Source organism: Eptesicus fuscus, chromosome 20 (genome assembly GCF_027574615.1).
Source record: "Eptesicus fuscus isolate TK198812 chromosome 20, DD_ASM_mEF_20220401, whole genome shotgun sequence".
Classification (NCBI taxonomy): domain Eukaryota; kingdom Metazoa; phylum Chordata; class Mammalia; order Chiroptera; family Vespertilionidae; genus Eptesicus; species Eptesicus fuscus.
Window position 1 is genome coordinate 35,847,246 of NC_072492.1, and position 27,982 is coordinate 35,875,227.

The window sequence follows — 27,982 nt, forward strand, 5'->3', positions numbered from 1 at the left end:
TGAGCCACACTGGCTGGGCAGGACTTACCAATCTTGACTCTCAATCCAAGGGGCCAGGAACTGCCGCAGCTCCATTGGGAAGCTGTCACTGTACAGCTGATGAAGCTGCTCCAGGTACCGTGTGTCGAGCTGCTGTAGCTGATTCCATTGGGCCATCCTGCTGGAATCAGGGGTCTCAACTGTAAACCAAAGTGTTCATGTGGTTACTACAAGCCCCGGTAGGGTAAACAATCTAGAAATACCTTATGTACCCAACACAGGCATCAGGTTTGTGATTAGGGATAAAAGATGCTTTGGAAAGGATCCTGGCATGTCTCTCCCAGTTTAGACCAACACATTCACATTCACAATCTCTACTTAAGGAACCACATCACAGCTTCTTCTAAATTAGAGGACAATATGGGCATGATGCCAAGTTCAATAATCATCTACCTGAGGAATGTGAAGTTGAAAAATTACTTCCAGAATTCCATTTCCTCATTTATAAAATAGAGATCACAATTCCCACCCCTCAGGGCTGTTGAAATAATATTTCTAAGCACCCAGCTCAGTGCCTAGCTTACAACAGATGCTCAACAGGTGTCAATTCCTTTCTTTCCACTCTATACCCCTTTTAAGTGAACTGGGAGGTATATACAGTAAACCTGAACTAAGACCAAAATGTGGGTTGTGGATGTTCAGGGAGGACAGAGAGCTAATTCCAAGACTACAGGTTTAAGAGTATAAGCAAGGATCTAACTGGGATTCTCCCACTCAACAAAAAGTAATTTTGTCTTATAAATTTCTCAGTCTGGAATGAGAGAGAAGAGAAGCTAAATACTGGGCATATACATTGTCCTCAGGTTAGTGAATACCCCAGGGAAAAGTTCAGTTATGGCAAACCAATCTGGCTGACCACCTTCAGTCCTCTTTCTGAATAGCAACACCAACTAAGTAGTCTTGAGAAATTGTGAAAGTAACAGCAAGTAATAGCCAAAGACTAAGGAATGTACAGATCAAAGTATATTGAGATGGTTCTCTGGGATAGTAAGAACATTTAAGGAAAGACTGAATACATACAAACACATACACTTAACTGGACTTCTTGATTTATTTCTCAGAGTAGGCCACATGTTACATGCTGAAGCATTGTAACCATGGTGTGTATTACCTCAACAGGAAATCAAAGGTCACTAGAACTCTCTTCCAACATTCACATTAGAGCCAAGTTAAAATATGCCTCCTAGGCTAAAAGCAAAGGGATCCGCCTTATGTTTCCAAGGACCTGATTTGCATAGAAATCTGTCTAACACGCCAATTTATGTAGATTTTACTGCAATTTGAATGTAATGAAATAAGGTAGCCACTTCCCATGTGTGGCTATTGGACACGTGAAATGTGGCTGGTTCAAACTGAGATGTGCTTTAAGTGTAAAATACACTTTAAATAAAGTAAAATATCTCATTGGTATTGAATTGATAATATTTTGGATATATTGGGGAAACTAAAATATATTATTAAAATGAATTTCACCCATTTCTTTTTATTTCTCTTAATATAGCTATTAACAACTTTAGAATTACATATGTGACTTGCATTCCACTTTTGTTGGACACTGATGCTCTTATGTAACCAAAAAACTGTGGTTCTTCTAACAAAGGATTTAAACAAATAGACACTTACTTTTCAAAATATACTCCAGTGTTATTATAAATTTGCTTATCTTAGATACAAACATAGAGCTCTCACAGTCTGCTCCCTGAAGTTCTAAGGTAAAACCACAAAGCAGCATCCCATAATATGTGATCAGTTATAGATTAACATTGGAATCATGCATGAATATTTGCATTTTCAAACTAATATACTAGTACTATTAACAAATTACAAGTTGATGAAAGTAGTCCAATTCATTTCCGGTCCATAATTCAGAGGGTTTTTGCTGTTGTTTTAATTTCAGTTGGGGTTTTAGTAAATAGAACAGTAATTGTGCTATTTCTTAAATCAGAAACTAGCTAATAGTTTTTTCCATAAAATTAAAGCACCAAAAGTGACTCATGTTATGTTCTACTTCTTAATCTAATCACTGTAATAGCTATCATATATATGCTAATATCATATATATATATATAATAGCTATCATATATCCTATATAATAAAGGACTAATATGCAAATCAACCAAATGGCGGAATGACCAGTCGCTATGATGTGCACTGACCACCAGGGGGCAGACGCTCAATGCAGGAGTTGCCCACTGGTGGTCAGTGCGCTTCCACAGGGGTAGCGCCGTTCAGCCAGAAGCCCTGAGCCGGGCTCATGGCTGGCGAGCACAGCAGGTGACAGGAGTCTCTCCCGCCTCTGCAGCAGCACTAAGGATGTCTGACTGCTGGCTTAGGCCAGCTGGGTGGGGAGTGGGCCTAAGCCATCAGTCGGACATCCCCCAAGGGCTCCCAGACTGTGAGAGGGCGCAAGCCGGGTTGAGGGACCCCCCCCCCAGTGCACGAATTTCGTGCACCGGGCCTCTAGTATAAAGAAGTTATATAGCCCTGACCGGTTTGGTTCAGTGGATAGAGCATCGGCCTGCGGACTGAAGGGTCCCAGGTTCAATTCCGGTCAAGGGCATGTACCTTGGTTGCGGGCACATCCCCAGTAGGAGGTGTGCAAGAGGCAGCTGATCGATGTTTCTCTCTCATCGATGTTTCTAACTCTATCACTCTCCCTTCCTCTCTGTAAAAAATCAATAAAATATGTTTGTTAAAAAAAAAAAAGTTATATAAAAAAATACATTTTTTTAAATATATTTTATTGATTTTTTACAGAGAGGAAGAGAGAGGGATAGAGAGCTAGAAACATCGATGAGAGAGAAACATCGATCAGCTGCCTCTTGCACACCCCCCACTGGGGATGTGCCCGCAACCAAGGTACATGCCCTTGACCGGAATCGAACCTGGGACCCTTGAGTCTGCAGGCCGACGCTCTATCCACTGAGCCAAACCGGTCTCGGCAAAAAAAAAAAAATACATTTTTTAATAGTTATAAATTAAAGCCAAAGAGCAGGCAGCATTTTCGAAGAGAACATGGGCAAAGAGTCAGATAGTGATCTCCTTAATGTCTGCTTAGCTACAAACCATATTTAACTAACAGGGGCCACAGAGCAATCAGACCAAATGCTCTTCATAACAAGAGCATATCCCTAAGAGAGCACTAGCCAAATTGTCTAGGAAAACCACTGCCAACTAGCTTTGCGGTAATTGTTTTACTGGGAAAAAATTTAAAAGATCCAACTTTATTTCACAATCTCAATTCTGATTTTTCAAATTACAATCTAAAGAACCTCACTTAATTATTATTATTTTTTAATTTACTCATTTTTGGGGGTGGGGAGACAGAGGGAGGGAGGAAGAGACAGACAGACAGAGAGAAACATCAATTTGTTATTCCACTTATTTATAAATTCATTGGTTGATTCCTGTATGTGCCCTGACCTGGTAACAAACCCCCATCCTTGGCTTATTGGGATGATGCTCTAACCAACTGAGCTACCCGGCCAGGGCCCCTATTCTAACTAAAGTATTTCTTATCTACGGAATAATCCTAAGCCTGAGAGTCAATAACCACTTTCACTGAACCCCAGAACACAGAAAGTGATTTGCACAACAATTTAAATGCCAAGTACCATTCCGGGTGCATAGGAGAGAAAACAATACATTCCATACAATGGCTGTCTTAGGGTATGACATAGGGCTTACTTCTCTAAAGGTGTTTGCTAAATTTAGGTTAGAAGATAGCAAATGTTAGCATATGAAGGAAAAGTGTGATACTGTTTTCTACAACTGAAGAGAAAAGAAAAAGAAAATGAAACAGTAAGTCACCAAAGACTTTCTGGACTTTTCTAAACAGGAATTTCTCAACCCCTTGGGGATAGCTTTACCAACAACAAGTCATAAGGCAAACAACTATTGTCTAATGGGGAACTTATTACTGTAAAGATCACTAGAAAAGTTTGTCCAAAATCACAGTTCTCATTTATAAACTTCAATCTAAAGTAACCAAGGGCAAGTTGAGAACACAAGTCAGGACCACTTACCAAAGGGTTTCATTACATCATTTCATAAAACTTCTTTTAAAATAAGACTTGTATTTCACATTCATGTACCAGTGGGTTTACAACAGGGGACCAGGCGGGAGGGTAGAAAGTGAGGAGAGGGAGGAAAATCATTCAGAACAGAAAGTGATCTAAAGATAATTTCTGTTTCACCTTGCAATGTATCACATGATTTTTCTTTGGGTGTTGGCTGTAGTCTATATTAGAAATGCCTAGATCTTAAATAGCGCATACTTGTATTTTATCTGTTGCGTACACTAAGCTCCTCTTTGCTGTCAGGAAAGGCTCAGTGGCTAAGGCAATCAAAGTATAAAGAAATACACTTGCATTAATTTCTAGAAAAACCAGTCCTTTTGAGAATATATTTTTAGCCCAGCCAGTGTGGCTCAGTGGTTGAGCATCAACCTATAAACCAGGAGGTCACAGTTTGATTCCCAGTCAGGGCACATGCCCGGGTTGTGGGGCTTGCTCGATCCCAAGAAGGGACATGCAGGAGGCAGCTGATCAATGATTCTCTGTCATCATTGATGTTTCTATCTCTCTCTTCCTCTCTGAAATCAATAGAAATATATATATTTTAAAATATATATATATATTTTTTAGCCCTGGCCGAGTAGTTCAGTTGGTTACAGCATCATCCCGATACACCAAGGTTGCAAGTTGGATCCCCAGTCAGGACACATACAAGAATCATCCAATGAATGCATAAACAAGTAAAACAACAAATCAATGTTTTTCTCTCTCAAACCAATCAATGAAAGTTTTTTTAAAAGAAGAGGAGAAAAAGTAAAAGGCAATTAATGCTAGACAAAGACACTCAATCTTTATGAAACTTTCACTGTAGGATGAAAGGTGTAATGAATGATAGGAGTCCACATTTAAATATTAAAGCTTTAGCTATTTAATCATTGTTAACTTAACCATTCATAATTACCTTAGATGGTAAGACTTTGAAATTTCAAATTTAAAAAATAGATAATTCAAAGTAAGTATCCATGTATAATAAACATATAATTTCATTGCTTACAAATCCTAATAGCACCTTTATAAGGTTTAAAGACTAGATGTTTGCCTTTATAATAAGTCTATATCTAAATCTAATTTTGATTTCCCAGAAAGACAAAATGTTAGCACTTGAGTGCCCAATCTGAACTATACTTATTGTAACACTCAATTACAAATAATAGGATTTGTTTTAAAGTCAGAAACCAACTCTTCCTTGCAAAAATGGACATTGAGATATAAGAAAAATTGAATTAGAGTTCCCCACTAATGTGGCAAAATTGAATATATGAAAGAAGTACTAAATTCCTGGGGAGTAGAGCTTGGAGAAATAAGGAAAAGGACAGTTTTCATGACACTCTAGAGCACTCTAACCCCAAAAAAGTCTATTTCCCTCATCCTTCTTACCTCACTTTAATTCTTCTAGGAAGAGTTAAAGCCTCTTGTGCCAAGCACATTATTTTCTCCATTCCAAATCTGATCACTAGCACTACCTTTGCATAGTTATCTAGTGTATATCCAGAAACAGAGAGGATAAAAATTATCAGATTTACAGTTAACTTTAAGAGGCAGAGACTACCAGGAATTTGAACAGCAAAAGGAAAGGAAACCTAGTGCTCTAATCCTTGAAGGACAGCCAGGGTTTTAAAAACAAAACCAAAAGAATTACCCCAAATCTAGTGCATACTCAGCTGTCTTTGGGAAAAAGATTCTGAGAACTATGAATTACCAAGACCTCTTATTATTTCTAAGCTAATAATGGTAAGAAATTTAAAGAAACAAACTGACATATTTTCCATACTTCATTTGGGATAGGTACTTTATTTTATCACAAATACTTCAGATTAAAGGAGCAAGAACGTAACAAACATAAATCTCTCCAAATTGAAAGTAATACGGACATGCTTCATCAGTTACTAAGTGCACAGTTTATGGTTAAAGCTGCCTGAAAACTGGTCTGACTCTATATGAAAACCACAAAACAGACAGAATTTGTGTGTCACACAGTCTCCCCACTTTGTGACACTTCCACTCCTCCACCCAGATACACTGCTCCAAAGCAGTGGGTATGAGGCCAAGGAAATGAGACTTTATACTGGCTGGGACGGGGTGCAAACCCTGACTGCCATTTATCAGCTATTTGTTTGGAAAACATTACTTGATTACTGAACAGGCTTCTTCTTCAGTAAAATGGAGAAGTACCCCTCTTTAAAGGATTGTTGTAAGTTTAAAAAACAAAACAAAACCACACACAACATAATGAATGTACAGCATCCCTCCTATATAGTAAGAGACTGGGTGTACCTTACTGCTGTATAGTTCCTCCCCACCCCCCACCCCCATGGCATCCCTTTCATCAACATATCTTATGCTAAATGAATTTCCTCAATGCCCTGGGACACAGATTAATTCCTCAGATTTGCCAAGTTAAATGATAAAGTCAGCTTTCCCTGCTATGTAAAACACATGCATTTTAATGGGCCTTTGTACCAAATCCTAAGGGAGGAATTTAGTAATGCTGTGATTTGGTGTATGTAAGGAGACAAGGGGAGGACTGGAGGGTTAACTGGTGCCCTTATCCAATATCTCCACCTGGTTCACCGGAGGATAGCTCCAGGTCCTAAAAAGACTAAGGGAAATACATTAAGTGCTCCAGCAAAGAGAGTGGCTCAATTGGTTGGAGTATCGTTCCATGGTACACAGAAAAGGTGGCGGGTTCAATTCTCAATAGGGGGCGTGCAGGAAGCAGCCGATCAATGATTCTCATCATTAATGTTTCTTCTATCTCTCCCTCTCCCTTTCTCTCTGAAATCAATCAATCAATAAATATATATATATTTTAAATCACCTTGGTTTAAGAGCAATCCAAATAACTAATAATTATGGCTAATATTTATATAGTACTTACTATGTGTCAGCCACTGTTTTAAGCACTTGACATTTATTTATTTATTTATTTATTTATTTATTTATTTCATTCTCACACAATTCTATGAGATAGATGCTATTTTTATCCCCATTTTACAGAGGAGGAAACTGAGGCACAGGATTTTAAGTGAGTCACCCAAGGTCGTACCGGTAGTAGGCATGGAGTTGGAATCCTAACCCAAATACAGTAGTCTGTTTTCAAAGTTCCTGCTCTTAGCCATTATGCTACAGTGGGAGTTTTAATTGATCTTTAAGTAACTCATGAGTCAACCATGATACCAAGTCAATGTAACTTTATAGTATGTTAACAGACATATATAGTGTTACAACTAAAGGATCTATTAGTCCTGCTGAAACTGACCCATATCTAGAATGATATTCTAATTGTATCACATTTTTAAATGGCACACTGAAAAACAAATACATACTCCTAGGGTGTAAGGAGTCCAAAAACTTGAATGTTTTGCCCAGTAAAAAAGCTTGAGGAACAGGAAGAGGGGTGAGCAGAGAAAAAACTAAATTATGGAAGAGTGGCTCTTCAAATACTTGGAGATCTCCACATGAAAAGCATAAATCAGCCCTAGCCGGTTTGGCTCAGTAGATAGAGCGTCAGCCTGCGGACTCAAGGGTCCCGGGTTCGATTCCAGTCAAGGACATGTACCTTGGTTGCGGGCACATCCCCAGTAGAGGGTGTGCAGGAGGCAGCTGATTGATGTTTCTCTCTCATTGATGTTTCTAACTCTCTATCCCTCTCCCTTCCTCTCTGTAAAAATCAATTATATGTATGTATGTATGTGTGTGTGTGTATGTATGTATGTATATATATATATATATATATATATATATATATGTAAATCACTCCAAAACTGGAATCTGTTTCCCCATAACATCTACTCCAAATTCTGTCCTCAGAGTGATTTCCTCTGTATGCAGAGGTTCCAACCCCTGGCTGCAGATTAGAATTATAAGGGCAGATACTTTTTAAAATAAATAAATACAGAGATTCGTGGCAACCAAACCAGATGTGAAATCAGAATTGCTGAGGGTAGGAACCAGGTTTCGACATTTAAAAGCTCATCAGATGATGTTAATGTGTGGCCAGACTGAGAACCTGGGAATACAGAGCAGAGGTCAGAGCTCAACTCTGGATGCACATTAGAATCACCTAAGGAACTGTGAGAAGCCAGACGTTGGTCTTTACACTAGCTGGACTCAATAATAATCTTCAGGATGGGGTCCAGGCAGCTGTCATGAAGCAGAACATTGCAGAAACTACATAAGGGGACTCTGACGTGAGATGAGGTTGGAGAAGACTCTCATGTAAGCCACATGAAGAAATAGGGCAATGGTGAGGTCTGCAAAGCTTGAAGCAGACAAATGATCATTTGCTTTACATTTCAGAAAGATCCCTTAAGATGAAAGGATCAAGGTAAGAGGTAGTGGCAGCCCAAATTTGGGTAGCAGCCTCAGAAATGCTTTCACACAGACATCTTCCAGAGACATTAATGAGGAAGACAGCATGGGACTTGGTGACTGTTTGAAGGGCAAAGGTGACCAGAGAAAGGAGTGAGGGGCAGACTCCCACGTTCCTGTTGCGTTTGGTGTTCAAATGGAGGTTAAATGCTCACCCTGAGAAATGTCACAGCAGTAATTCTGATACTGGAAGAGCAACTGAGCTGGATGGCCTCTAAAGACTCTTCAGTCTATAAATTATGATCAGGTTCCATCCCCTCAAGACATAAGGTTACTGCAATCCAAGAATAAATGCTGCAGTATAAGTAGTAAATTGATATTTAACCAAAAATATCAGAACCCAGCACACACACCCTTCCCCCAAGAAAAGGCAACAAAGAAAATCAGACAGAAATCTCGGAGCCACAATGCAGCTGGGCCACAAGAGCTTTGAACTGTCTCCCCACATATGCTTGCCTCCTTCCAGTCCATTTTCCACATTGTAGAGAGACATTTTCAAGACATAGACTTGATCTTGCTACTCCCCTACTTAAAACCCCATTGATGACCTTGCATTGTTCTGAGGTTGAGAAACAAAATATATAATATTATGTCAGAAAAATGTTGTGCTTAGAGCATGGATCCTGGAGCTACAGTGCCCAGACCTGAATCCTGTCTCCACCACTTAAATGTATGTGAGAGAGTGCCAGTTATTTTGCCTCTTTGTGCCTCCGTCTCCTCATCTGTAAAAAGGGAGAGAAAACAGGACTTGCCTCACAGGGTCATTGTTAGAACTAAAGATTAATGTACACAAAGCGCTTAGGACACAGCTGGCACACAGTATATAAGTGTTGGTAAGTGCTGATGGCCTGGCTAGCCCTGCCTTTCTTGTGTCAGCTGGCACCAGCCTACTGGCCAAACTCCTGGCATTGCCTCTGCTCTTCTCTCAGCTACTCAAAAATACCAAGGCCTCCCTCCACAGGCCTTCCTTCCATCACCATCACCACTACTTAGACCCAAGCACTATGACTCCATAACTTGCACTTGTAACCGCTATACTGGACTGACCCCAATATCCGGCAGAATGAATAAACCGCTGGTATGAATTACAACTACATTGATAAGCCAGATTCTCCCAGGCGAGAACACTGCATCCACTAAAAAGTATTCTGAGAAGCAGACCAACTCTTTCAATTTTGCTTTTTGAAAAATTAAAAAATTACCCGGCAGTATCCTTAAGAGTAAAATCACAGCACATCCCCCAGCTCAAAAATATAACTAACTTCTCATTGTCCATTACAAAATCTTTATCCCTGTCTAAGGCTCTCCAACTCCTCAGCCAACTTAGGCCACCTCCAGCTCTTCTCCAGCCTCAAGATGACTTCAAAATGTCCTGTCTTCCATCAAGTCAACTTATCTCCTTCTCCACCCCCACCCCTACAGACTTTGGTCCATTCTCACAGATAGTCTCACCTAAACTGTTTTTCTCCTTGGTGGCATTATATGTCCCTTTCCAGCCAGTGTTAGAGGCTTTCCCTAACTCACTTCTGGCCCAATCACTGCTTTAACTCTGAATGCCTGAAGTACTTACTAATACTGTCGTAATATGATGTATGCAGCTGAGGCTTTTTCTTGTTTTAATTCCATTTCCTCCATTTGAGAAGCTCTCTGCTGGCAACCCTCATGTATCATTCCTATTCAGAGCTTCCAATGGGATATTAGATTTAAGACACCAAAAAAATTTCCTTTAGAGTTTCCTTTACTCACATTTGCACACACACATAAATACCACCTCCACTGCAAAAGTTTCTGCTGAACAGTCACGATGGCCACAATACTGGAAAGTATGGTACCCATAAGACTTCTGCATCTGGGAAAACAAGATAAACTCTACCCTGTATGACTGGCTACCTAGAATTTGGAAGTTTTTCCAGAGAGAAGCAAAGCACCCTTCCAATGAGCTGTGAATGCTGATGGACTCACTCTCACAGGGATCAGAGGCAGGCTGCCAACTTTTTAAAACAGAGAAAGAGTATAGCCTTTGAGAAACAACTGTAGGTTGGGCAAGCAAATCGTCATGTCATAATTTCCAAGCTTGAAGGCAACTGAAGGGAGGAGAAGGGCAAGTTGCTGGAAAAGCCTGTGAGTTCTGTTATCTTTGGCCAAAGCCCAAATAAGAATCATAAAAGCATCCACTGATCTAGACTGCAATGTAAGTTATTAATATTCTTTTAAGACAGGCAAATGAAATAAAGCAGAGAAAGGAAACAAATTGCCGAATCTCAACATCACAAACCAACAATATAGATCAATACTTTTTGAAGAGAAGGAAGACTCTTTTCTCAAATTAATTCTGGTCACTTTCCCTATAAGAGATATTAAGGTAGTCCTGGTTGCTTAGCATGAAGCAATTTATAACTGGGGCTAAGAGTCTATACCCATAGATCCTGTGTTAGAACTTCTTCCTTTAAAGTAACTATGCATTGGGGGCAGAACCTCAAATTCAAAGAGCATTTGTGGTGGTTAGAAAACATGGCTCAAATTCGTTGATTCCTGTCCCATTGAAAAAAGGATCTTTGCCCTCTTCTCCTGAACCTGGCTAAATCCATGACTGCTCCAAGCAACAGAGGATGGCGGAACTATCCACATGCAACTTCCAAGGCTGTGCCGCTTCCACCTGATTCTCTTGAAAGGCTCATTCTCCAGAACCCAGCCAACATCTTGTGAGAAGCCCAAGGCAAAAGGCTCTTCCACATGGAGGCACTTGGTCTGCATCCCAGCTACGATCAGCCTTTGACTCATTCCGGCCCAGGCACCATATGTGAGTGCAGCAGCACTGAGTGCCCCCAGATGTCCAAGTCTTCCCAGCTGAGGCCCCAGACTTTGTGGAGCAAAGACAAGACATCCCTGCTGTGCCTCTCTAAATTCCAGCCCCAGAATCCGAGAGCATCATAAAATGGTTGCTGTTTTATGCCCTAAATTTGAGGTGGCTTATTGCATTTGGTGACTAGGACAACATTTCTACTAACATAGTCATAGAATACCACTTTTATAGAGACTCCAATATTCATGAGAAAAGAATGTGCAGTTTCAAAGGAAAAGGTTTTGCTGTTAAAAGTATTTTAATAGTAAAGTTCTGTTTCCCTCTATGCTTTCACTTTATAAATGCCCTGTCCTTTCTCATGGACTCCAGAGTCTAATATCTATCTAACTGCATACTCAATACCTCCACTTGGATGTCTAACAATCATCTCAAATTTAATGTACCCCAAACTATCCCCTTCATCAAAAACTTCTCCCAGCCTAATTCCCCTCCAATCTTCCCCATTTTAGCAAATGGCAATTCCATTCTTACATGTGCTCAGGCTAAAAACCTTGAAAATAAGCTTTGACTCCAATCTCTATTCTCCTCTTGCCCCTTCCCCCTTCTCCCCCCACAACAGCCAATCCATTAACAAATTCTGTTGGTTCTGTCTTCAAAATATAACTAGAACTAGAGGCCCGATGCACAAAATTCATGCAAGAGTAGGCCTTCCTTACCCCAGCTGCCAGCACCAGCTTCCCTCTGGCACCTGGGACCCGGGCTTCCCTCGCAGCCCCGGCTTCTCGTTGGAAGGAAGTCCGGTCTAATTAGCATATTATGCTTTTATTATTATAGATGTGAGCACTTCTCACCACTTTACTGCTATAATCTTTTTGTTGTTGTTAATCCTCGCCTGAGAATATTTTTTCCATTTTTTAGAGAGATTGGAATGGGGGAGGGGGCGGGGGGGGGGAGAGAGAGAAAGGAGAGAGAGAAAGAAAGAGAGGGAAACATCAATTGGTTGCCTCCTGAATGTGCCCCTACCCCGGCCGGGGATTAAAAGTGCAACCCAGGAACATACCCTTGACTGGGAATGGAACCCAAGACCCTTTGGTGCTCGCACCAACACTCTAACCACTTAGCAACATTGGCCAAGGCTCCACTAACACAATCTTAGTCCAAGTCACCATCACCTCTTACCTTAGATTACTGCCTTCAACTTCCAACTGGTTTTGATGCTCTTACCCTTGTCCCTCTGCAGCAAGCATGTCAAACTTGTGGCCTGCGGGCCACATGTCTCATTTATTTGGCCGGTGTTAGCCTTTGAGTTTGACATGCTTGCTCTACAGTCTATTCTCCACATTACAAATCTTTTCAAAATATAAGTCAGATCAAGGTTCGATTCCTGATCAGGGCACATGCCCAGGTTGCAGGCTCGATCCCCAGTAGGACGCATGCAGAAGGCAGCCGATCAATGATTCTCTCTCTCTCTTTTTTTTTTTTTTTTTTTTAATATATTTTATTGATTTTTTACAGAGAGAAAGGGAGAGGGATAGAGAGTTAGAAACATCGATGAGAGAGATACATCGACCAGCTGCCTCCTGCACATCCCCCACTGGGGATGTGCCCGCAACCAATGTACATGCCCTTGACCGGAATCGAACCCGGGACCCTTCAGTCCGCAGACCGACGCTCTATCCACTGAGCCAAACCGGTTTCGGCATGATTCTCTCTCATCATTGATGTTTTTCTCTCTCCCTCTTCCTTTCTCTCTGAAACCAATAAAAATATCGTAAAATATATATGGCTTTGCTCATAAAGCTAGACTGTTATATAACATAGTTGTTTCTCCTTAAATTGCAATAATGAGACTTTAGCACCCTGCTATCATCTAAAAGAGGACATTTCACGACACGTGCCTCTGGGTAGTTATTTGAGAATTAAGTTATACCATAACTAAATATTGACATGTAAACATTGAAATGAGGCATCTTATAAAACAAAATCACTTGGATGAGTACGTTTATTTTGAGATATTCCCAAAGAGAAAGGTCTAAGACCCAATCTAAAGTCATTAGCAAATCTCTTAATAATTTCATATATGTATAAATCTACAGGAGATATGGTAATGCTAAGAGAGGAAAGGGTAACCAGGCCAAGTAGAGGGAACAGCGTGTGCAAAAATAAGAGTGCTCAAGAGAACATGACATAGATCTGCTGGTTAAACATGACCCAACATGTATTAAAGTGATAGTAAAGCAGAGGCAAAAGGTACAAACCCACAAGAACAAAGAATGGAAAATGAGACAACAGTGAACAAAAGATGCCAAAAGAGCTACATACATAAGCTCCCAGGACACTGACAGCCAGGCCCCTCCCAAACCCACAGAGAAGCCCAACATATAGCAAACGCAACAAGCACATAAGACCACTCAACTTTAAGAACTAAGAACTATGCTTGCCTTTTTTTAGAAAGAAAGAGAAACATCCATTTGTTGCCTCCCATGAGCCTGACCAGGGATCCAACCAGCAACCTAAGTATGTGCCAATCGGGAATCAAACCCACAACCTTTTGGTGTACCAGACAACGCTCCAACCAACCAACCAAGCTACCCGGCCAGGGCGAACTGCTATGCTTTTGAAGAAAACCTCCAACATGAGATAGAGGTGAACATAAGAAAAAAGGAATGAACCCAGGATTCAGAGTATTAGGAGGTGACAAAAATTTCACAAAATTATAAATATCCTTCTTTATTAGGGGAGAAAAATTATACCCACTTTAGAGGAATAGGATAAAAATGAAAATAGCAACTAAAAAAAAAAAGAGCTTCTGAAGTTGAAAATGATGGCCAGATTAAAAATTAGATAGATGGGTTGAAAGACAGAGTCAAGGAAACTTCCTAGAATGTAATCCACAGCAACAACAAAACAGATGAGAAATAGAAGAGGAGGGGAAGCAAAAACAAAAAATAAAACTCAGATGGTCTGTGCAGAAGATCCAATATCTGAGCAAGAGAATTCACAGAAAGAGAAGGTGAAAATGGTAAGCTGGGAATTAGCAAAGAAATAATAATTTCCCTTTCCAGCTTAAAAGGGACCCATCTAGTAGCCAATCCAATGAAATTTCAGAAGAGTGGGAATAAAGAAGTTATACAAGCTTCCAGAGAAAAGAACCAGGTCTCTTGGAGAGGATCAGAAATCAGAACAGCATCATACTTTAGCAGTCCATCGCCTTAACCACTCGGCAACCTTGTCCCAGAACAGCATCATACTCTAATGGATTCTAAGCCAAATGAGCCAAAAATGCCTTCAAAATGATGAATTATTTAATGCCCACCCAAATGATCATTCAAAGAGAATAAAGATATTTCAGATACATGCCATCTCAAACAATGTCCTTCCCATGCACCTTTACCAGAAAGAGGAAGACATGGCATCCACAAAAAGGGAACTCCAACAAAGGACAGTGGCAAAAGGAGACTCATATTGCAGCAGGACTGGGCAAGGGGAATGGGGGTTGCCTAGAAAGTAATGAACAGAATGTCAATGTATTTAAGTTTTTTTTGAAGTAAACTGCCAGGCATTTCAGAGACCTGCTGGAAATTTTGGGAAGTTAGCAATCGGTATAAAGAAAAAAACATTTTTAATAAAAATATTAACGCCAGGAAAAAACAAATATTTGTATGTGAAAGGAAACACAATCAGAGTACACTACATGGCTTATCAGTGAACAATATTTAGTTGAAATAAAATGTGTGATTAGTGGTTTAACAAAAGTGGCTTAAAAATTATGATTATATTGTGAGGTATATGGGAAAGAATAGTGGTGTTTAAAAAAAATAAATCTTCACCAATGATGATAGGAAGTTAAAAGGTATCTAAAATTTGATATATCAAGAATAGTAATGAACAACATAAACAGATGAACGAAAACAGATCCAGAGACAGAGAAGCATCGATCAGACAGTCAAACCTCAGAGGGAAGGTAGGGGAGGGCTGGGGTAAGGGGAAGAGATCAACCAAAGGACTTGTAAGCATACATATAAGCCTAACCAATGGACACAGACACCAGGGGGGGGGGGGGTGAAGGCATGAGTGTGTGAGGGGGAGGAAGGGCAATGGGGGAATAAGGACACATATGTAATACCTTAATCAATAAAGAAAAAAAAAGAATAGTAGTATAAGCTTATTACTTAGAAGCATGGACATAAATACCAGAAGAAAAAGCTAAATGCTTTGAAAATGGCTGTCTCTGGGAAGTAATATGTAAAAAGTAAGGAGGAATAGCACAAAAGACATTAATATGTCTTTTAGCATTCTTCAAATTCTAAATTATTTGTATGCATTACTTGGGTAAAAATTAAAATTATATTTTAAAGTGAAAATATAACATGATGTTGCCTTTTTTTTTTTAGTACCAAAATTAAAAAATAAATAGGTAACATCATGTTATATTCTCAGAAGGAATCTGCTTACTTGACATTGGCCATTTATTTATTTAAAAGAAACAAAAACAATTTGGAACCAAGGGCAGGGTATACAGAGTGGTGAACAGAACAGATAGGTCTCTGCCCTCCTTGAGAGGAAGGAATACAGACAAGTAAATAAGGAAGATAATTAACACTGGTGATAAGAGCAGTAAAGATGATAGGATAGTGAGTGACAGAGGTCAGTCAGGTTGACATACTTTAGATGATTAGGTGAGGGATATAAGAGGAAGTAACTATTTGTTCTTGGAAAACAGACCTTTTTATGTTAAAATCTCAGCTTAGAATTTCAATTTAGCAGTTCCAATTCCTTACTAAGACCAAGACCATGTACCCTCCCTGAGTGGCTAACTAGAAATCCTTAGTAATAGAGCTAGGTAAATCCTGTGCTTCCCTCCCCCCATCCCCACCCCCGTCACCTGCAACCCCCCCCCCCCCATTCCACCCCCATCCTCCACCCCCATTATAAGCTGGCTTCTTCTCCCCTTTTTTGGTGAGGTTTCATTTGATTTTTGCCTCTAAAGAGTTCCCTAATTTTCTTAAGAACTCGGTTTATCCAACATTTTTTGGTGTTTTGTACAGGAGGGTTTTTAGAGTATCTCGTCTACCACAGAGTGGGAACAGAAATCAGGATGTGACAAAGGAATTTAAGAAAACTTTAGAGGCAGAACCAACAGGACTTGCTGATAACTTGAAGAGAAGCAGAGGTTATGAGAGAATAAGGAAATTAAGGATATTCCTAGACTGTTTACTTGCACAATGGAGTGATGCAATTTGCTTAGCTGAGGAAAGTTGGGGGGAACGGCACAAGCTTGTGGTGAGAAAGTCTAAGGGTTATGTTTTGGACAAGATACCTGAGACAACTACAGGCTGCCCAAGGGGAAATGTCAAGTAAGCAGCAGGATACAGGTACTGGGAGCCTAGAGACACCTGAGCTGGAGGCACACCTTTGATAGTCATCAGGATGCAGATGACGGTTAGAACCCAAGTAACAAGTAAATGTAGGGAAAACAATTGAAAAAGAGAAGAAAAAAGAGCCCCAGACAGAGGTCCAAGGCACTTCAACATTAGTGTTTAGGTAGAGAATGAACCAGGAAAGGTCCCATAGAAAGACCAATAAGAGTGAAGAAAAACCCGGAGTCACGGAAGTTGAAAGAATAGTGTCTTGCCTGGCCGAGATGGTTCAGTGGTTGAGTGTTGCCCTATGAACCAGGAGGTCACGGTTCGATTCCTGGCCCAAGAAGAATGACCTCTAGAAAGATTTAAAAATGTTCAGTATTTCTCCACTCTTCCAATCCACCTAGGCTCAACAATGTTCAGGGCTTAAGGAGGAATCAACATACCATCCAACACATTATATGAAAGGGCAGAGAGATTAAATATAAAAACCAGTATCTAAGTCTATACACTATGGACTATAGCCCTCTGGCCAGCCCCAGGAGAGTTTGAGGATTAAATTTAGGGGGAGAAAAGGTAAGTTCTTCATTTCCTTGTCCCTAGTATACTAACCACAAGCATCCCAAAGTTTGTTTCTGCATGAGCTTGGATTCTAGAACATCATTTTATGACAGTTTTTTAAAGTTTTAAAGAAGAAAAATTTTAATTTATCTAAAATATACAAAGAATCCTTAAAACTCTCAAAAATAAGAAAACAAACAATCCAATTTAAAAAATAATCTGAACAGAAGATACAGAGATGGCAAAAAAAAAAAAAAGCATATGAAAAGATGCTTGACATCATATGCCACCAGGAAATTGCAAATTAAATAATGAGATACCACTAAACACCTATTAATTAGAAGGTCCAAAATCCAAAATACTGACAACACCAAATGCTGGGGAGGATGTGGAACAACAGAAATTCCATTCATTTCTGGTGAGAATGCAAAATGGTACAGCCACTTTGGAAGAGTCTGGCAGTTTCTTACAAAACTAAGCAAATTCTTAACATACGATCTGGCAATCATTCTCCTTGGTATTTACCCAAATGAGTTGAAATCTTATGTCTACACAAAAACCTGCACGTGAGTATTTATAGCAGCTTTAATTATAAAAGCAAAAACTTGGAAGCAATAAGGATGTCCTTCAATAGGTGACTATATAAACAAATTGTGGTATACATAGACAATGGGATATTAATAAGGCAATAAGAAGAAATGAGCTATCAAGCCAAGAAAAGACATGGAAGAATCTAAGTGAACGTTGCTAAGTGAAAGAAGGCAATCTGAAATGGCTGCATACCATATAATTCCAACTATATGATATTCTGGAAAAGATAAAACTATAGAGATAGTAAAAAAGATCAGTGGTTGGCAGTGTGGGGCGTGCAGGAGGCAGCCAATCAATGATTCTCATCATTGATGTTTCTATCTCTCTCCCTCTACCTTCTTCTCTGAAATCAATAAAAATATACTTTAAAAAAATAAATGAAAGCTAACATTATAAAGACATGTCTAAATAGAACAACACTACTTGTATAATTTAAAAACAATTATTAAATTGTCTTTATAAAGTAATCCAAGCAGTCAGAAACCGTCTGTCTTAACAAGTTCATAGGTATTCCATCAGAAACACAGACAACAGGCTGGGTGGCTCACTGGCTGGAGCATCATCCTATACACCAAAAGACTGCAAGCTGGATTCCTGGTCAGGGCACATTCCTAGGTTGAAGATTTAATCCCTGGTCGGGGCACATACGGGAGGCAACCAATCGATGGTTCTCTCTCACATCCATGTTTCTCCTCTCTCTCTCTCTCTTCTCTCTCTCTCTCTCTCTCTCTCTCTCTCTCCTCCCTCCCCCCACCCTTTATATCTCTCTCTCAAATCAATAAACATATCCTCAAGTGAGGATTAAAAAACAAAGGACTCATCCTCAAGAAATGAGGCATAATGAAATTAATATTTTTTACTGTTTCATCATGGACATTATGTGAAATCCGTTGTTGTTTTTTTACAATGACTACAAGTATAAGTGCAAAGGCCACTAAGTAAAAAACACAAAAAATATTATAAAAGTAGTTTTTACATCAAAGAACCCCCTTAAAGAATCTCAGGGACCCCCAGGGGTCTGCTGGACAGTACTCTGAGAATTGGTGCGATAGACAACTCAAACAAAAGCATCAGTGAGCAACCCATCCATGGGAACAATACAAAACACCCAAAACAACCCCTGCCCCACTTGCCAAAGGAGCAATGGGGCTTAAATGAAACAGTTTGCTGTGTTTTAGGAGTGGTATCGTTTAGACTTCTCCCCAAAACTAAGGGGGGGAAATGTGCACTCTGTTAACTGAAAAGCTAAATTTCTAAACAGTATGCATATTATAATTAAAACATTAAAAGTATACTATATGCATAGATTTATTTGTATGTACCTGAACACAAACATAAGGATATTTACAACACTGACTTCTGTCTTTAGATTCTACAAACAATCTGTGCCTACCATCAGGAGATTAATTAAATGAATAATAGCATCCATAGCTTAAAATACTACTACACAGACCTTAAAAACATGAGGCAGATATAAACATTCACATTGAGTGTTTCCTAAAATAAAGTGACAAGAGCAAGATAAAGAGTTATTGTGTATAATTCACCCCTACCGGTGGAAGAAAAAAAGTAGAAATATGTTTGCATGTGTACACATAAATCATTCTGCAAAGGTAAGTGAGAAATAGATAACTAACAGTCCCTGAGGAAGAGACACTTTCCACTTACTACATGCCTTTTTGTACTGATTAACTGAAACATGTTTTCCAAAAATATCACTTTTACAATAAAGAAAACTGGAGCCAAAGCCGGTTTGGCTCAGTGGATAGAGCGTCGGCCTGCGGACTGAAAGGTCCCAGGTTCGATTCCGGTCAAGGGCATCCTTGGTTGCGGGCACATCCCCAGGAGGGGGTGTGCAGGAGGCAGCTGATCGATGTTTCTAACTCTCTATCCTTCTCCCTTCCTCTCTGTAAAAAATAAAAAAATATATTAAAAAAAGAAAAGAAAACTGGAGTCTGGAACTAAAAAACAAAACTAATATATTCTTGCTGCAAGTCTATGGTTAAGACTCACATTCATCTCTTCTAGGAAAAGGGGAAACTAACCCAGAGGTGGTAGGGATCTTCTCTGTCCCCCACCTCCAGTCTCGTTCTCCATTATTTGGAAAATATTCTCAGTGGGTATAAAAGAATGGTACTCATTGTAAAGCTTAGGGTAAACTGAGGTAGAAGTATATGGAATCACATAGCTGCATTACAAGGCACTTCTGACCCTGGACACCTCGGATATTTCTGCAGAAACAGAACTTTTTCTTTTTTAATGAATAAACTTTATTTTTAAAAGCAGTTTTAGGTTCAAAGCAAAATTAAGTGGAAAGTACAGAGAGTTCCCATAAACCCTCTGTTCCTCAATAGGCACAACCTCCCCCACAACAGACATATGGAACTACAGTGGTACTTTGGAGAAACAGGAAACTTGGATGGCCCCAGGATTCTTCAACATAGTAATTAGGGCCCTAAAGTGTCCCACATGCTTACTCCCACTTACATCCCACTCTTGTTTATGCACTCTAATGCAAAGAGACAATAACACATGGAATAAAGAATATTGACATTTAGCTTCAGAATGCTTCAATTATTCCACCTGCCCCTATGAATTAGACAGTTACCATCCTAATTATGTTTTAGTTTGGTTAATGTTTCAATAAATTTGCTTTCCCTAAACATATTGATTTTTTTTAAAAGGCCCAAACACAAAACGGATTTGTCAGGCAGTCAGTCTGAGATTAAATATTTATTATGTCTAAACCACAAGTAGAAAAAAATTTCAAAGGCCGACTATTTTAATGCTAACTCAATGCAATATTGCACTTGGGTTTCTAGGAGAGGTAATTACACAGCTAACATCTGGGTTTTGAGGTTTTGAGGATTACATTTGGGGGGACTGAAGTGGAAGAGTAGGGAAGAACAAAGTAAAAGTCTAATGCTTTCAGATTCTGTCAGGAAAAGTGCTTGCTAAACAGCAAAACAAAATGAACATTAGAAAAAAATGTGAAGAACATGCACTTTAGGAAGCTTTCACCGAAGCAGGTGCTCCAATTCAGACTCAAATCCTCTAATTCTTATAACAAAAATGATAGGTCAGGACACCGCAAACTAATAAATTCAATCAACAGAGCGGGAAAACAGGTGGTTAATACCAGACAAGGTAGGGTTTTCCTAAATTTGGTTTGCCTTCGATAATCTAAATCAGTTTTCAGAAATAGCTTCTACAAAAACTACCCAAACATCCCCCTAATAATTTGTACTCCTCCTCCACAATGGGGAAGCCATTTATTTACCAGAAGGTTTACTTTCTCTTTCAAGCTCTGCTGGCTTCCTCCTGCGCAAGCACGGCCAGGAAACAACTGGAAGGCCTTTCCTTCTTGTCTTCTCCGATCCAAAACCGGAGAGCTGGTGTGTGAGAACCTGTTTTGCAGGGAAACTGAATGCTGCTTCTTCACCGCAAGGCCATTTCAAATACAAATTCATTTGCAAATAAAAGTTACAGGACAGGCAAACAGCTCTACTCCAATGAAAACACACACTCGTACCCATACACACACAAAGATGAGAAGGAACAAATCACCTCCTGGCCTCTTACTTCACCTCACTCCCAAACTGAACACTGTCCTTGCCTGACTCCTCTACCCCTCAAACTTTCAATATTATCTGCACTTTTTGTGTCATAAAGAACTCCAGTAAGATATGTACACATATAATAAATAAAAAAATATTTAAAAAAAAAAGAACTCCAGGGGACTGTTCAAATTTCAAAGTGATAATAAATGTATTGAATATTGTTGAAAATAAATGAGCCTCAATCATAGGTTTTGGAAGAGACAGATTCTCATGGGGACATTGGTATAAACAGGAATTTTCATTTTGCCTTGCCTATTTCTTTTACGTGATGGCCTCCATCTCCTCCACCACAAGTCCCTCTTCATTTCATTTTTCCCTATTAGGTTAGAATCTCCCAATTACTCCTTCTTTCCTTTATTTTGGGTCATTAATGGCTACCATGAATCATAACTTCCCTGACTTTAGTTAGATAGATCTGCAGTTTTTATTTTTTATTTTTATTTTTTAGAGAAAAAAAACATTTTTATTAAGTTATAATTCACATACCATAGAATTCACTCATTGGAAATATACAATTCAATGGTTTTAATATATTCACAGAACGGTGCAACCATTAACACAAAGTTTAGAACATTTTCTTTTTTTTTTTTTTAATTTCTTTATTGATTAAGGTGTCACATATTTGTCCTCATCCCCCCATTCCCATCCCCCCCCCAGATCTGCAGTTTTTAATAATATTAATTATTAGCACTCAAATGTTAGCTATCTGCCAGGCGCTGAGCAAAGTAGTTCATATACAGTATCTTGCTTAATCTTCACAACTCCCCTCCAATTGGACCATTTGGGATAAACTGAAACCCAGAGAAGTTAAAACAACTGACCCCAAGGTCCAAGAGGTGGTGGATCCAGACCATTCTTTTACCTATAGAACTGTGGACCATGAAACCCTCAAACACACCGCCCAAGCATTTCAGCACTATAATAATGCTATGTTAGGAAAGCTCGGAATATAAGTTCCTCATCCAATGTAGTTAAAAAGTCAAAGGTCAGGTAAAAGTTCACTGATTAGAAATGTCATTTATTCTAATGGATGGAGGTAGCAGAAAGGAAAACCAGATCATCCAAACCTTATTTTATCTTGGAGTGGGGCAGATTTGCCTTCCTTATTATTCTTTTATTAGACTGTGAAAAGGAATTTGCAATAAATATGTCCAAGATAAACTGATAAGTAGAAAAAGCTGCAAGAAGTCTCGAGAAATATACACCAAACTATTAACCTATTATATATAAAAATATATAATATGTATTTTTATAAATTTAAATGTTTTACAATAGCATGTATTACTTCTTTTTTTTTACTTTTTTTATTGAATTTATTGGGGTGACATTGGTTAATAAAATTATATAGGTTTCAAGTGTACAATTCTATAATACATTATCTGTATATTATTGTGTTCACCACCCAAAGTCAAGTCTCCTTCAGTCACCATTTACCTGCCTTGACCCTTTTCTACCTGCCCCCAACCCCCTTTTCCTCTGGTAATTACCAAGCATGTATTACTTCTGTAAACAGGAAAAACAACTTATTTTAACGACATTTGAACCCAATTATTAACAGAAAAGAAAGGATGAGAGCTGTAGCTCTGTAGCTTCCTTTACCCTCCGTTTAGTTCTCCTAAATTAAGAACTTCCACTTTGAGCTCCCTGAATACACTATGCTGTTTTAAGCCTCTTACTCCTATTCCTTCGGCCTTGAATGCAACTGCTTACCACTTAGCTCTGAAGGAAAATTCCTATTCATCCTACAAAACCCTCTTCAGGAGTTCCCACCTGATAAAGCCCCTGTATGACAAAGTCTTTTCTCACCTGTGAAGATAATCAATCTCTTTAAGTAGACATTTAATAAGAACTTAGATTTATGGAGTTCTTACTGTGCACCAGGCACTATGCTAAACATTTTACCTGTTTTATTTCACTGAATCTATAGGAAGTGAGAGATCCAGGATCCAATCCCGGATCTGTTTGACTCCAGAGTTTGAACCTTAAACCACTATTCTGTCATCTACTCTGCCTGAAGTTCATACTAACACAGCACACCCTCTGTCCCCACAATAATGCCCCCAGTTCCATGAAAGTAGGGACCATGTTTCATTATCTTTGGATCCTGCCTAGTACAATAACTGGCTCTCAATATCCTATGTAATCCTATATAATAAAGAGCTAATATGCTAATTAGACCCAACAGCAGAATGACCGTCAGGACGACCTTCCAGACGAACCTGGGGCTGCGAAGGCTGAGGCAGCTGGGGCTGTGAGGGCCGAGCCCCTTGCACGAATTTCGTGCATTGGGCCTCTAGTATAATACGTTTGCCTATCTGAACTAAGAGTTGTGATAATCCTAACATGGTAAATGAAAACTGACCATAATAGAAATTCATTCTTCCATATGCTATTCCCTTTAAAAACTGAAGACATTCCAAACAATTTATGACCAAAGTACTATCTGGCCATCCTGATTAAAGTGCACCTTAGTAAGCCAAGGTTCCTAGCAGCAAATATGTAACCACAACATTAATTTTTTCACCATAACCAACAAAGACTGAAACAGCCCAGCAATGCCATCCTGTTGGACCTCACCAAGGCTGCTACGGGACACCAGAGGTTCGTCAGGATTTGGGGATGTCTTTCAAGTGTTCTTTGGCTGGTTTTTATGAATGACCCAAAAGTTATAGTAAAATTTTTAAAATATGGAAGACATAAAAGGTGAGTAGTCAATTTGTAGCCAATTACAAATCCTAAAAAAACATATCTGCACTTAACCCACACAAATCCGATAAATCAGTTCACCTTTCTTTGGGTGCTAGCCCAGTTTATAAGGTTAACCTCAATGACAACTCCACTAGGGCAGAGGCTATGTGTACTGATATACTTTGTACAAATTAACCAACACCGGCCACATGCTGACACATAGTAGGCACTCCATAATTAAACACCAGTACTTGGCCTCACACATCGTTAAAAGCTTCCCCTACAAAAGGACTGTACTGAAATTCCTTGGTCTTATAGTCAAGACATCATATAAGTAGGCACTTCTTCTCCCCTACTTACCTGCCTAATCTACCAGGATTTTGTGCTATATCACCATAACTCCTCACCCGAAATTCTTTATACCTATCAAATTCCAACCATTATTTGGGACCCAGGTCAAATCTCTCCTTTGGCAAGAAGAATTCCTACACAACTCCATGCCTCATAACCTCTCCTTCCTCTAAAGACCTGTAGTACTTACTACAGCACTGTCCAGTAGAACTTTCCACAATAATGGAAATGTTCTTTATCTGTGCTATCTATAATAATAAAAGGGTAGTATGCTAATTAGACCAAACATCCTTCTGGGCGTCCTTCCGGATGAAGCCGGGGCCAGAGCAAAGCCCAGGTCCCAGGTGCCGGAGGGAAGCCAGTGCCGGCAGTGGGGAGAAGGAAAGCCTACTCTTGCACGAATTTTCGTGCATCGGGCCTCTAGTATGTTATATAAAATAGCTAGTTTATTGAATATCAGACAATGTTCCACCATTTCTTTGAAGACATGCTGCATTGTATGGGTAAAGCATTTTTCAAGTTGCCTCAGTAAATGCAAGTTCTATAAACAAGTCATCTAGCTTTCACTAAGTTGCAGAAAGTAAATATTTGTTCATTTGTAGACCATCTCTGAGAAAACCATAAGGTAAAAAGGTGCTGAACTCTGTGTCTGAAATGAGGGTCACTATCTCTGCCCCATCTCACATCTGAATGTCAAAACATGCAGAGCCAAGGAAGAGAAAGCAACTTTCTGGAAACACAAATGACCACTGATCCAGCCACAGGCTGAAGTGACATTTAGGTCTCAACTATCCTTCATCTACAAGCTTGCCTACATAAATCTCTCTTTCCATTAGGAAATAGCTAAATTCTTTTTTTTTAATATATTTTTTATTGATTTTTTACAGAGAGGAAGAGAGAGGGATAGAGAGCTAGAAACATCGATGAGAGAGAAACATCGATCAGCTGCCTCCTGCACACCCCCCACTGGGGATGTGCCCGCAACCAAGGTACATGCCCTTGACCGGAATCGAACCTGGGACCCTTGAGTCCGCAGGCCGACGCTCTATCCACTGAGCCAAACCGGCTTCGGCGAAATACCTAAATTCTGATGATAAATTATGCCAACTAACAAATCAGTTACTTCCCAAGTTAGATAGAGCAGTTAGAAAAATGACCTAAGCAAACCCCACTTGCACTTTTTTCTCCTGTTTATTACCTGTCTCCCATGGAGTCGTAGAGCCTATGGGTGGTATTTCACGATCCATGTGTAAGTTAGAATTTCCCCAATAGGGTTTACACTCGCTCTAAAAGACCAAATACTTAAGCACAAGTAGTAGAAAGAACACAAAATACCCAGGAGTGTGAGTTCCACCCACTATGGCACTCTGCTGCCTTAGGCAAGTGTCTTGTTCCTTGGGCCTCAATCTCCCAGCCTACAAAATAGGATATGAACTATCTATCCCTTTTGGGTCAAGTCAGAACTGTGGATATTTCTAAATGGTTATTCTTTCCAACAGGACTACATACAAAAATAAAAGATTCATAAACTTGCTAGTGGTTGTGTGTTTTTTTTGTGATGGATGTGCTAACAAATATAGAGACTAAGATCAACCCTCCAACATCTACAACAATTTGTTTTTTTCTGTATTGCAGCCTTCTATAAAGGCTTCCCCCATCCCACTATAAAAATGTCTGAGCATAAATTCTGCCAGTACTCCCGCCTGGCACATGTAATAAAGAAATAAATGTGTTGACTCAAGGAACACAGACATATTTAACATATAATAAAATAGAAAACTGGCTGAATCAGGTTATAACTGCCTGAAGCCACATGTAAGAGATTGAGATGATTTACTATTCTGATTTATTCAAACCAGTGCTTTATCAGCACCGCTAACCAAAGTTACAACCCATACACAGGATAAATATAAAACCAGCAGATGCACATTATACACATTTTTGTATAAGAAAAAGGGTGTCAACACTATACAACCACTTGATATAACAGAGGGATGTCTACTAAACATGGAAAAAGCAACTTGGGTGGCAGTTTGGATTTTGCTAACTGAAGCCCAGCCGCACCACCCAAACACAGGTAAAGTTTGCACACATGGCTTCCCCAAGGCCAGCCAGTCTTTGTTTCCCTCTCCTCTGCGTTTACCCAAGATCTTGGCTCCGAGACAAAATAAACTCCTCCTCTCGATTGGTTCATTCTGCCCTATGCAGTTAAGCAACACCACAATCCAGTAAACGTAGGGGCTCAATTATTTATCTTCTGGCCGAGTTTACCAGGTGTTTATAAAAGAACAATGACACGGAGAAAAGAGGCTGATTTCTCTCTAGGGCTGGCTTGACTGGGGGGAGAGGGAGAGTGGTTATTTTGTTGTGGTGGTTGTTGTTTTGAAGGGGTTTGGAGAGAAACCTGGCTTAACCTAGAAAAAAGACCGGAGGGAATTTAGAAAGAGTATGTGAGCTGTCAATTTCCCTACAGGAAACTTGATTCTTATGCAATAATCCTACCCACAACCAATGAGCCCAGGAGACCGCAGGAGGAAGACACCTATTTCTACCTCCAGAGGGGCTTAGCTGGCTCCTAAGGGATCGAAAGCAGGGCAAGGCCGAGGAAGGGGGGCTCTTTCCACCACCACCCCACCTCTCCGTGATCTCCGCGGGCTTGACAGTCGCTCCTACGCCCGGAACGTCCCCCGAGTTCCAGGGAGCAGGAAGTGGGGAGGGGGGGTTGGGGGGGAGAGACTGTCCCTCACTCCTGCCACCCCCACCCGAGTGCTCTCGCCCCACGGTCCTCCCCCTCGAGCCCGCTCTCTCTTCCTCGCCGCCTTCCCTTCCTCCGAAGAACGAAACTTCCTTCCAGCGCCCTCGGTCCCTTCAGAGGCCCGCTCCTGTCAACCCGGAGGTGTCCCTTCAGAGCGACCCTCCACATCTCCTCTATCCTCACGCCCCTCTGAAGTTTCCTTACACAACTTCCCCCCAACCAACCACAAGTCTCCATCCCCTCCGGCGCGCCCCCTCCTCCCCCGCCACCCCGGATCCTCAGGCCCCGGAGCCGCGCGGGGGGCGCGACCCCACCCTTCACACCCTTCACCTGTTTCTCGGGCTGAGGCCCGACAGGCCGGGGTGCGCTTGCGCCGGGGTACGGGCCGCGGGCTCCCTCGGGCCGCAGGGTCTCTCCTAGCAGACGCGGAGAGGGAGAGCCGAGCCGGGTTACCCGTCAAGGATTCGGTTCGGGCTCACTCCCTCCGCTGCGACGACGGAACCCCAGGCTCTCCCTCCCAGTCTACGCCGCCGCCGCCGCCGCAGCTCCGGAAACCTCTGAATTACAGCCCCTCCAGCCAATCCCCGCCCAGCCCCATCCTGACCAAGGCACGCCGTCCTGCATAATTCATGAGACGGCCAGTTTTCTCCTCCACTGGAGCGTGAACTGCACACCAACGGGCCAATGAGAAGAGCCTTATGGAGAGAGGGCGGGGCCAACACAAGGCTGGGAACGCCCCGTGCTGGCTGTTCCGAAGGCCCAGT

At 40.5% G+C, this 27,982-nt stretch overlaps 1 protein-coding gene across 4 annotated transcripts in view; it reads right to left on the reverse strand.

The window, feature by feature from the left end:
* STAT3 (signal transducer and activator of transcription 3) overlaps nt 1-27,806 on the reverse strand; it is a 51,050-nt gene extending 23,244 nt beyond the window's left edge. For 2 of the 4 annotated variants that reach the window (XM_028157255.2, XM_008149359.3), the window contains exons 1-2: nt 27,549-27,803; nt 29-179 (exon numbers count right to left, since the gene is read on the reverse strand). In XM_028157255.2, coding sequence (XP_028013056.1) covers nt 29-156 — 128 coding nt within the window. In that variant the 5' untranslated portion in view covers nt 157-179; nt 27,549-27,803. Of the gene's footprint in view, nt 1-28; nt 180-27,548 lie in introns of all 4 variants that reach the window. The other 2 variants (XM_028157256.2, XM_008149361.3) reach the window with 2 other exon arrangements.
* Nucleotides 27,807-27,982: the final 176 nt, after the last annotated feature.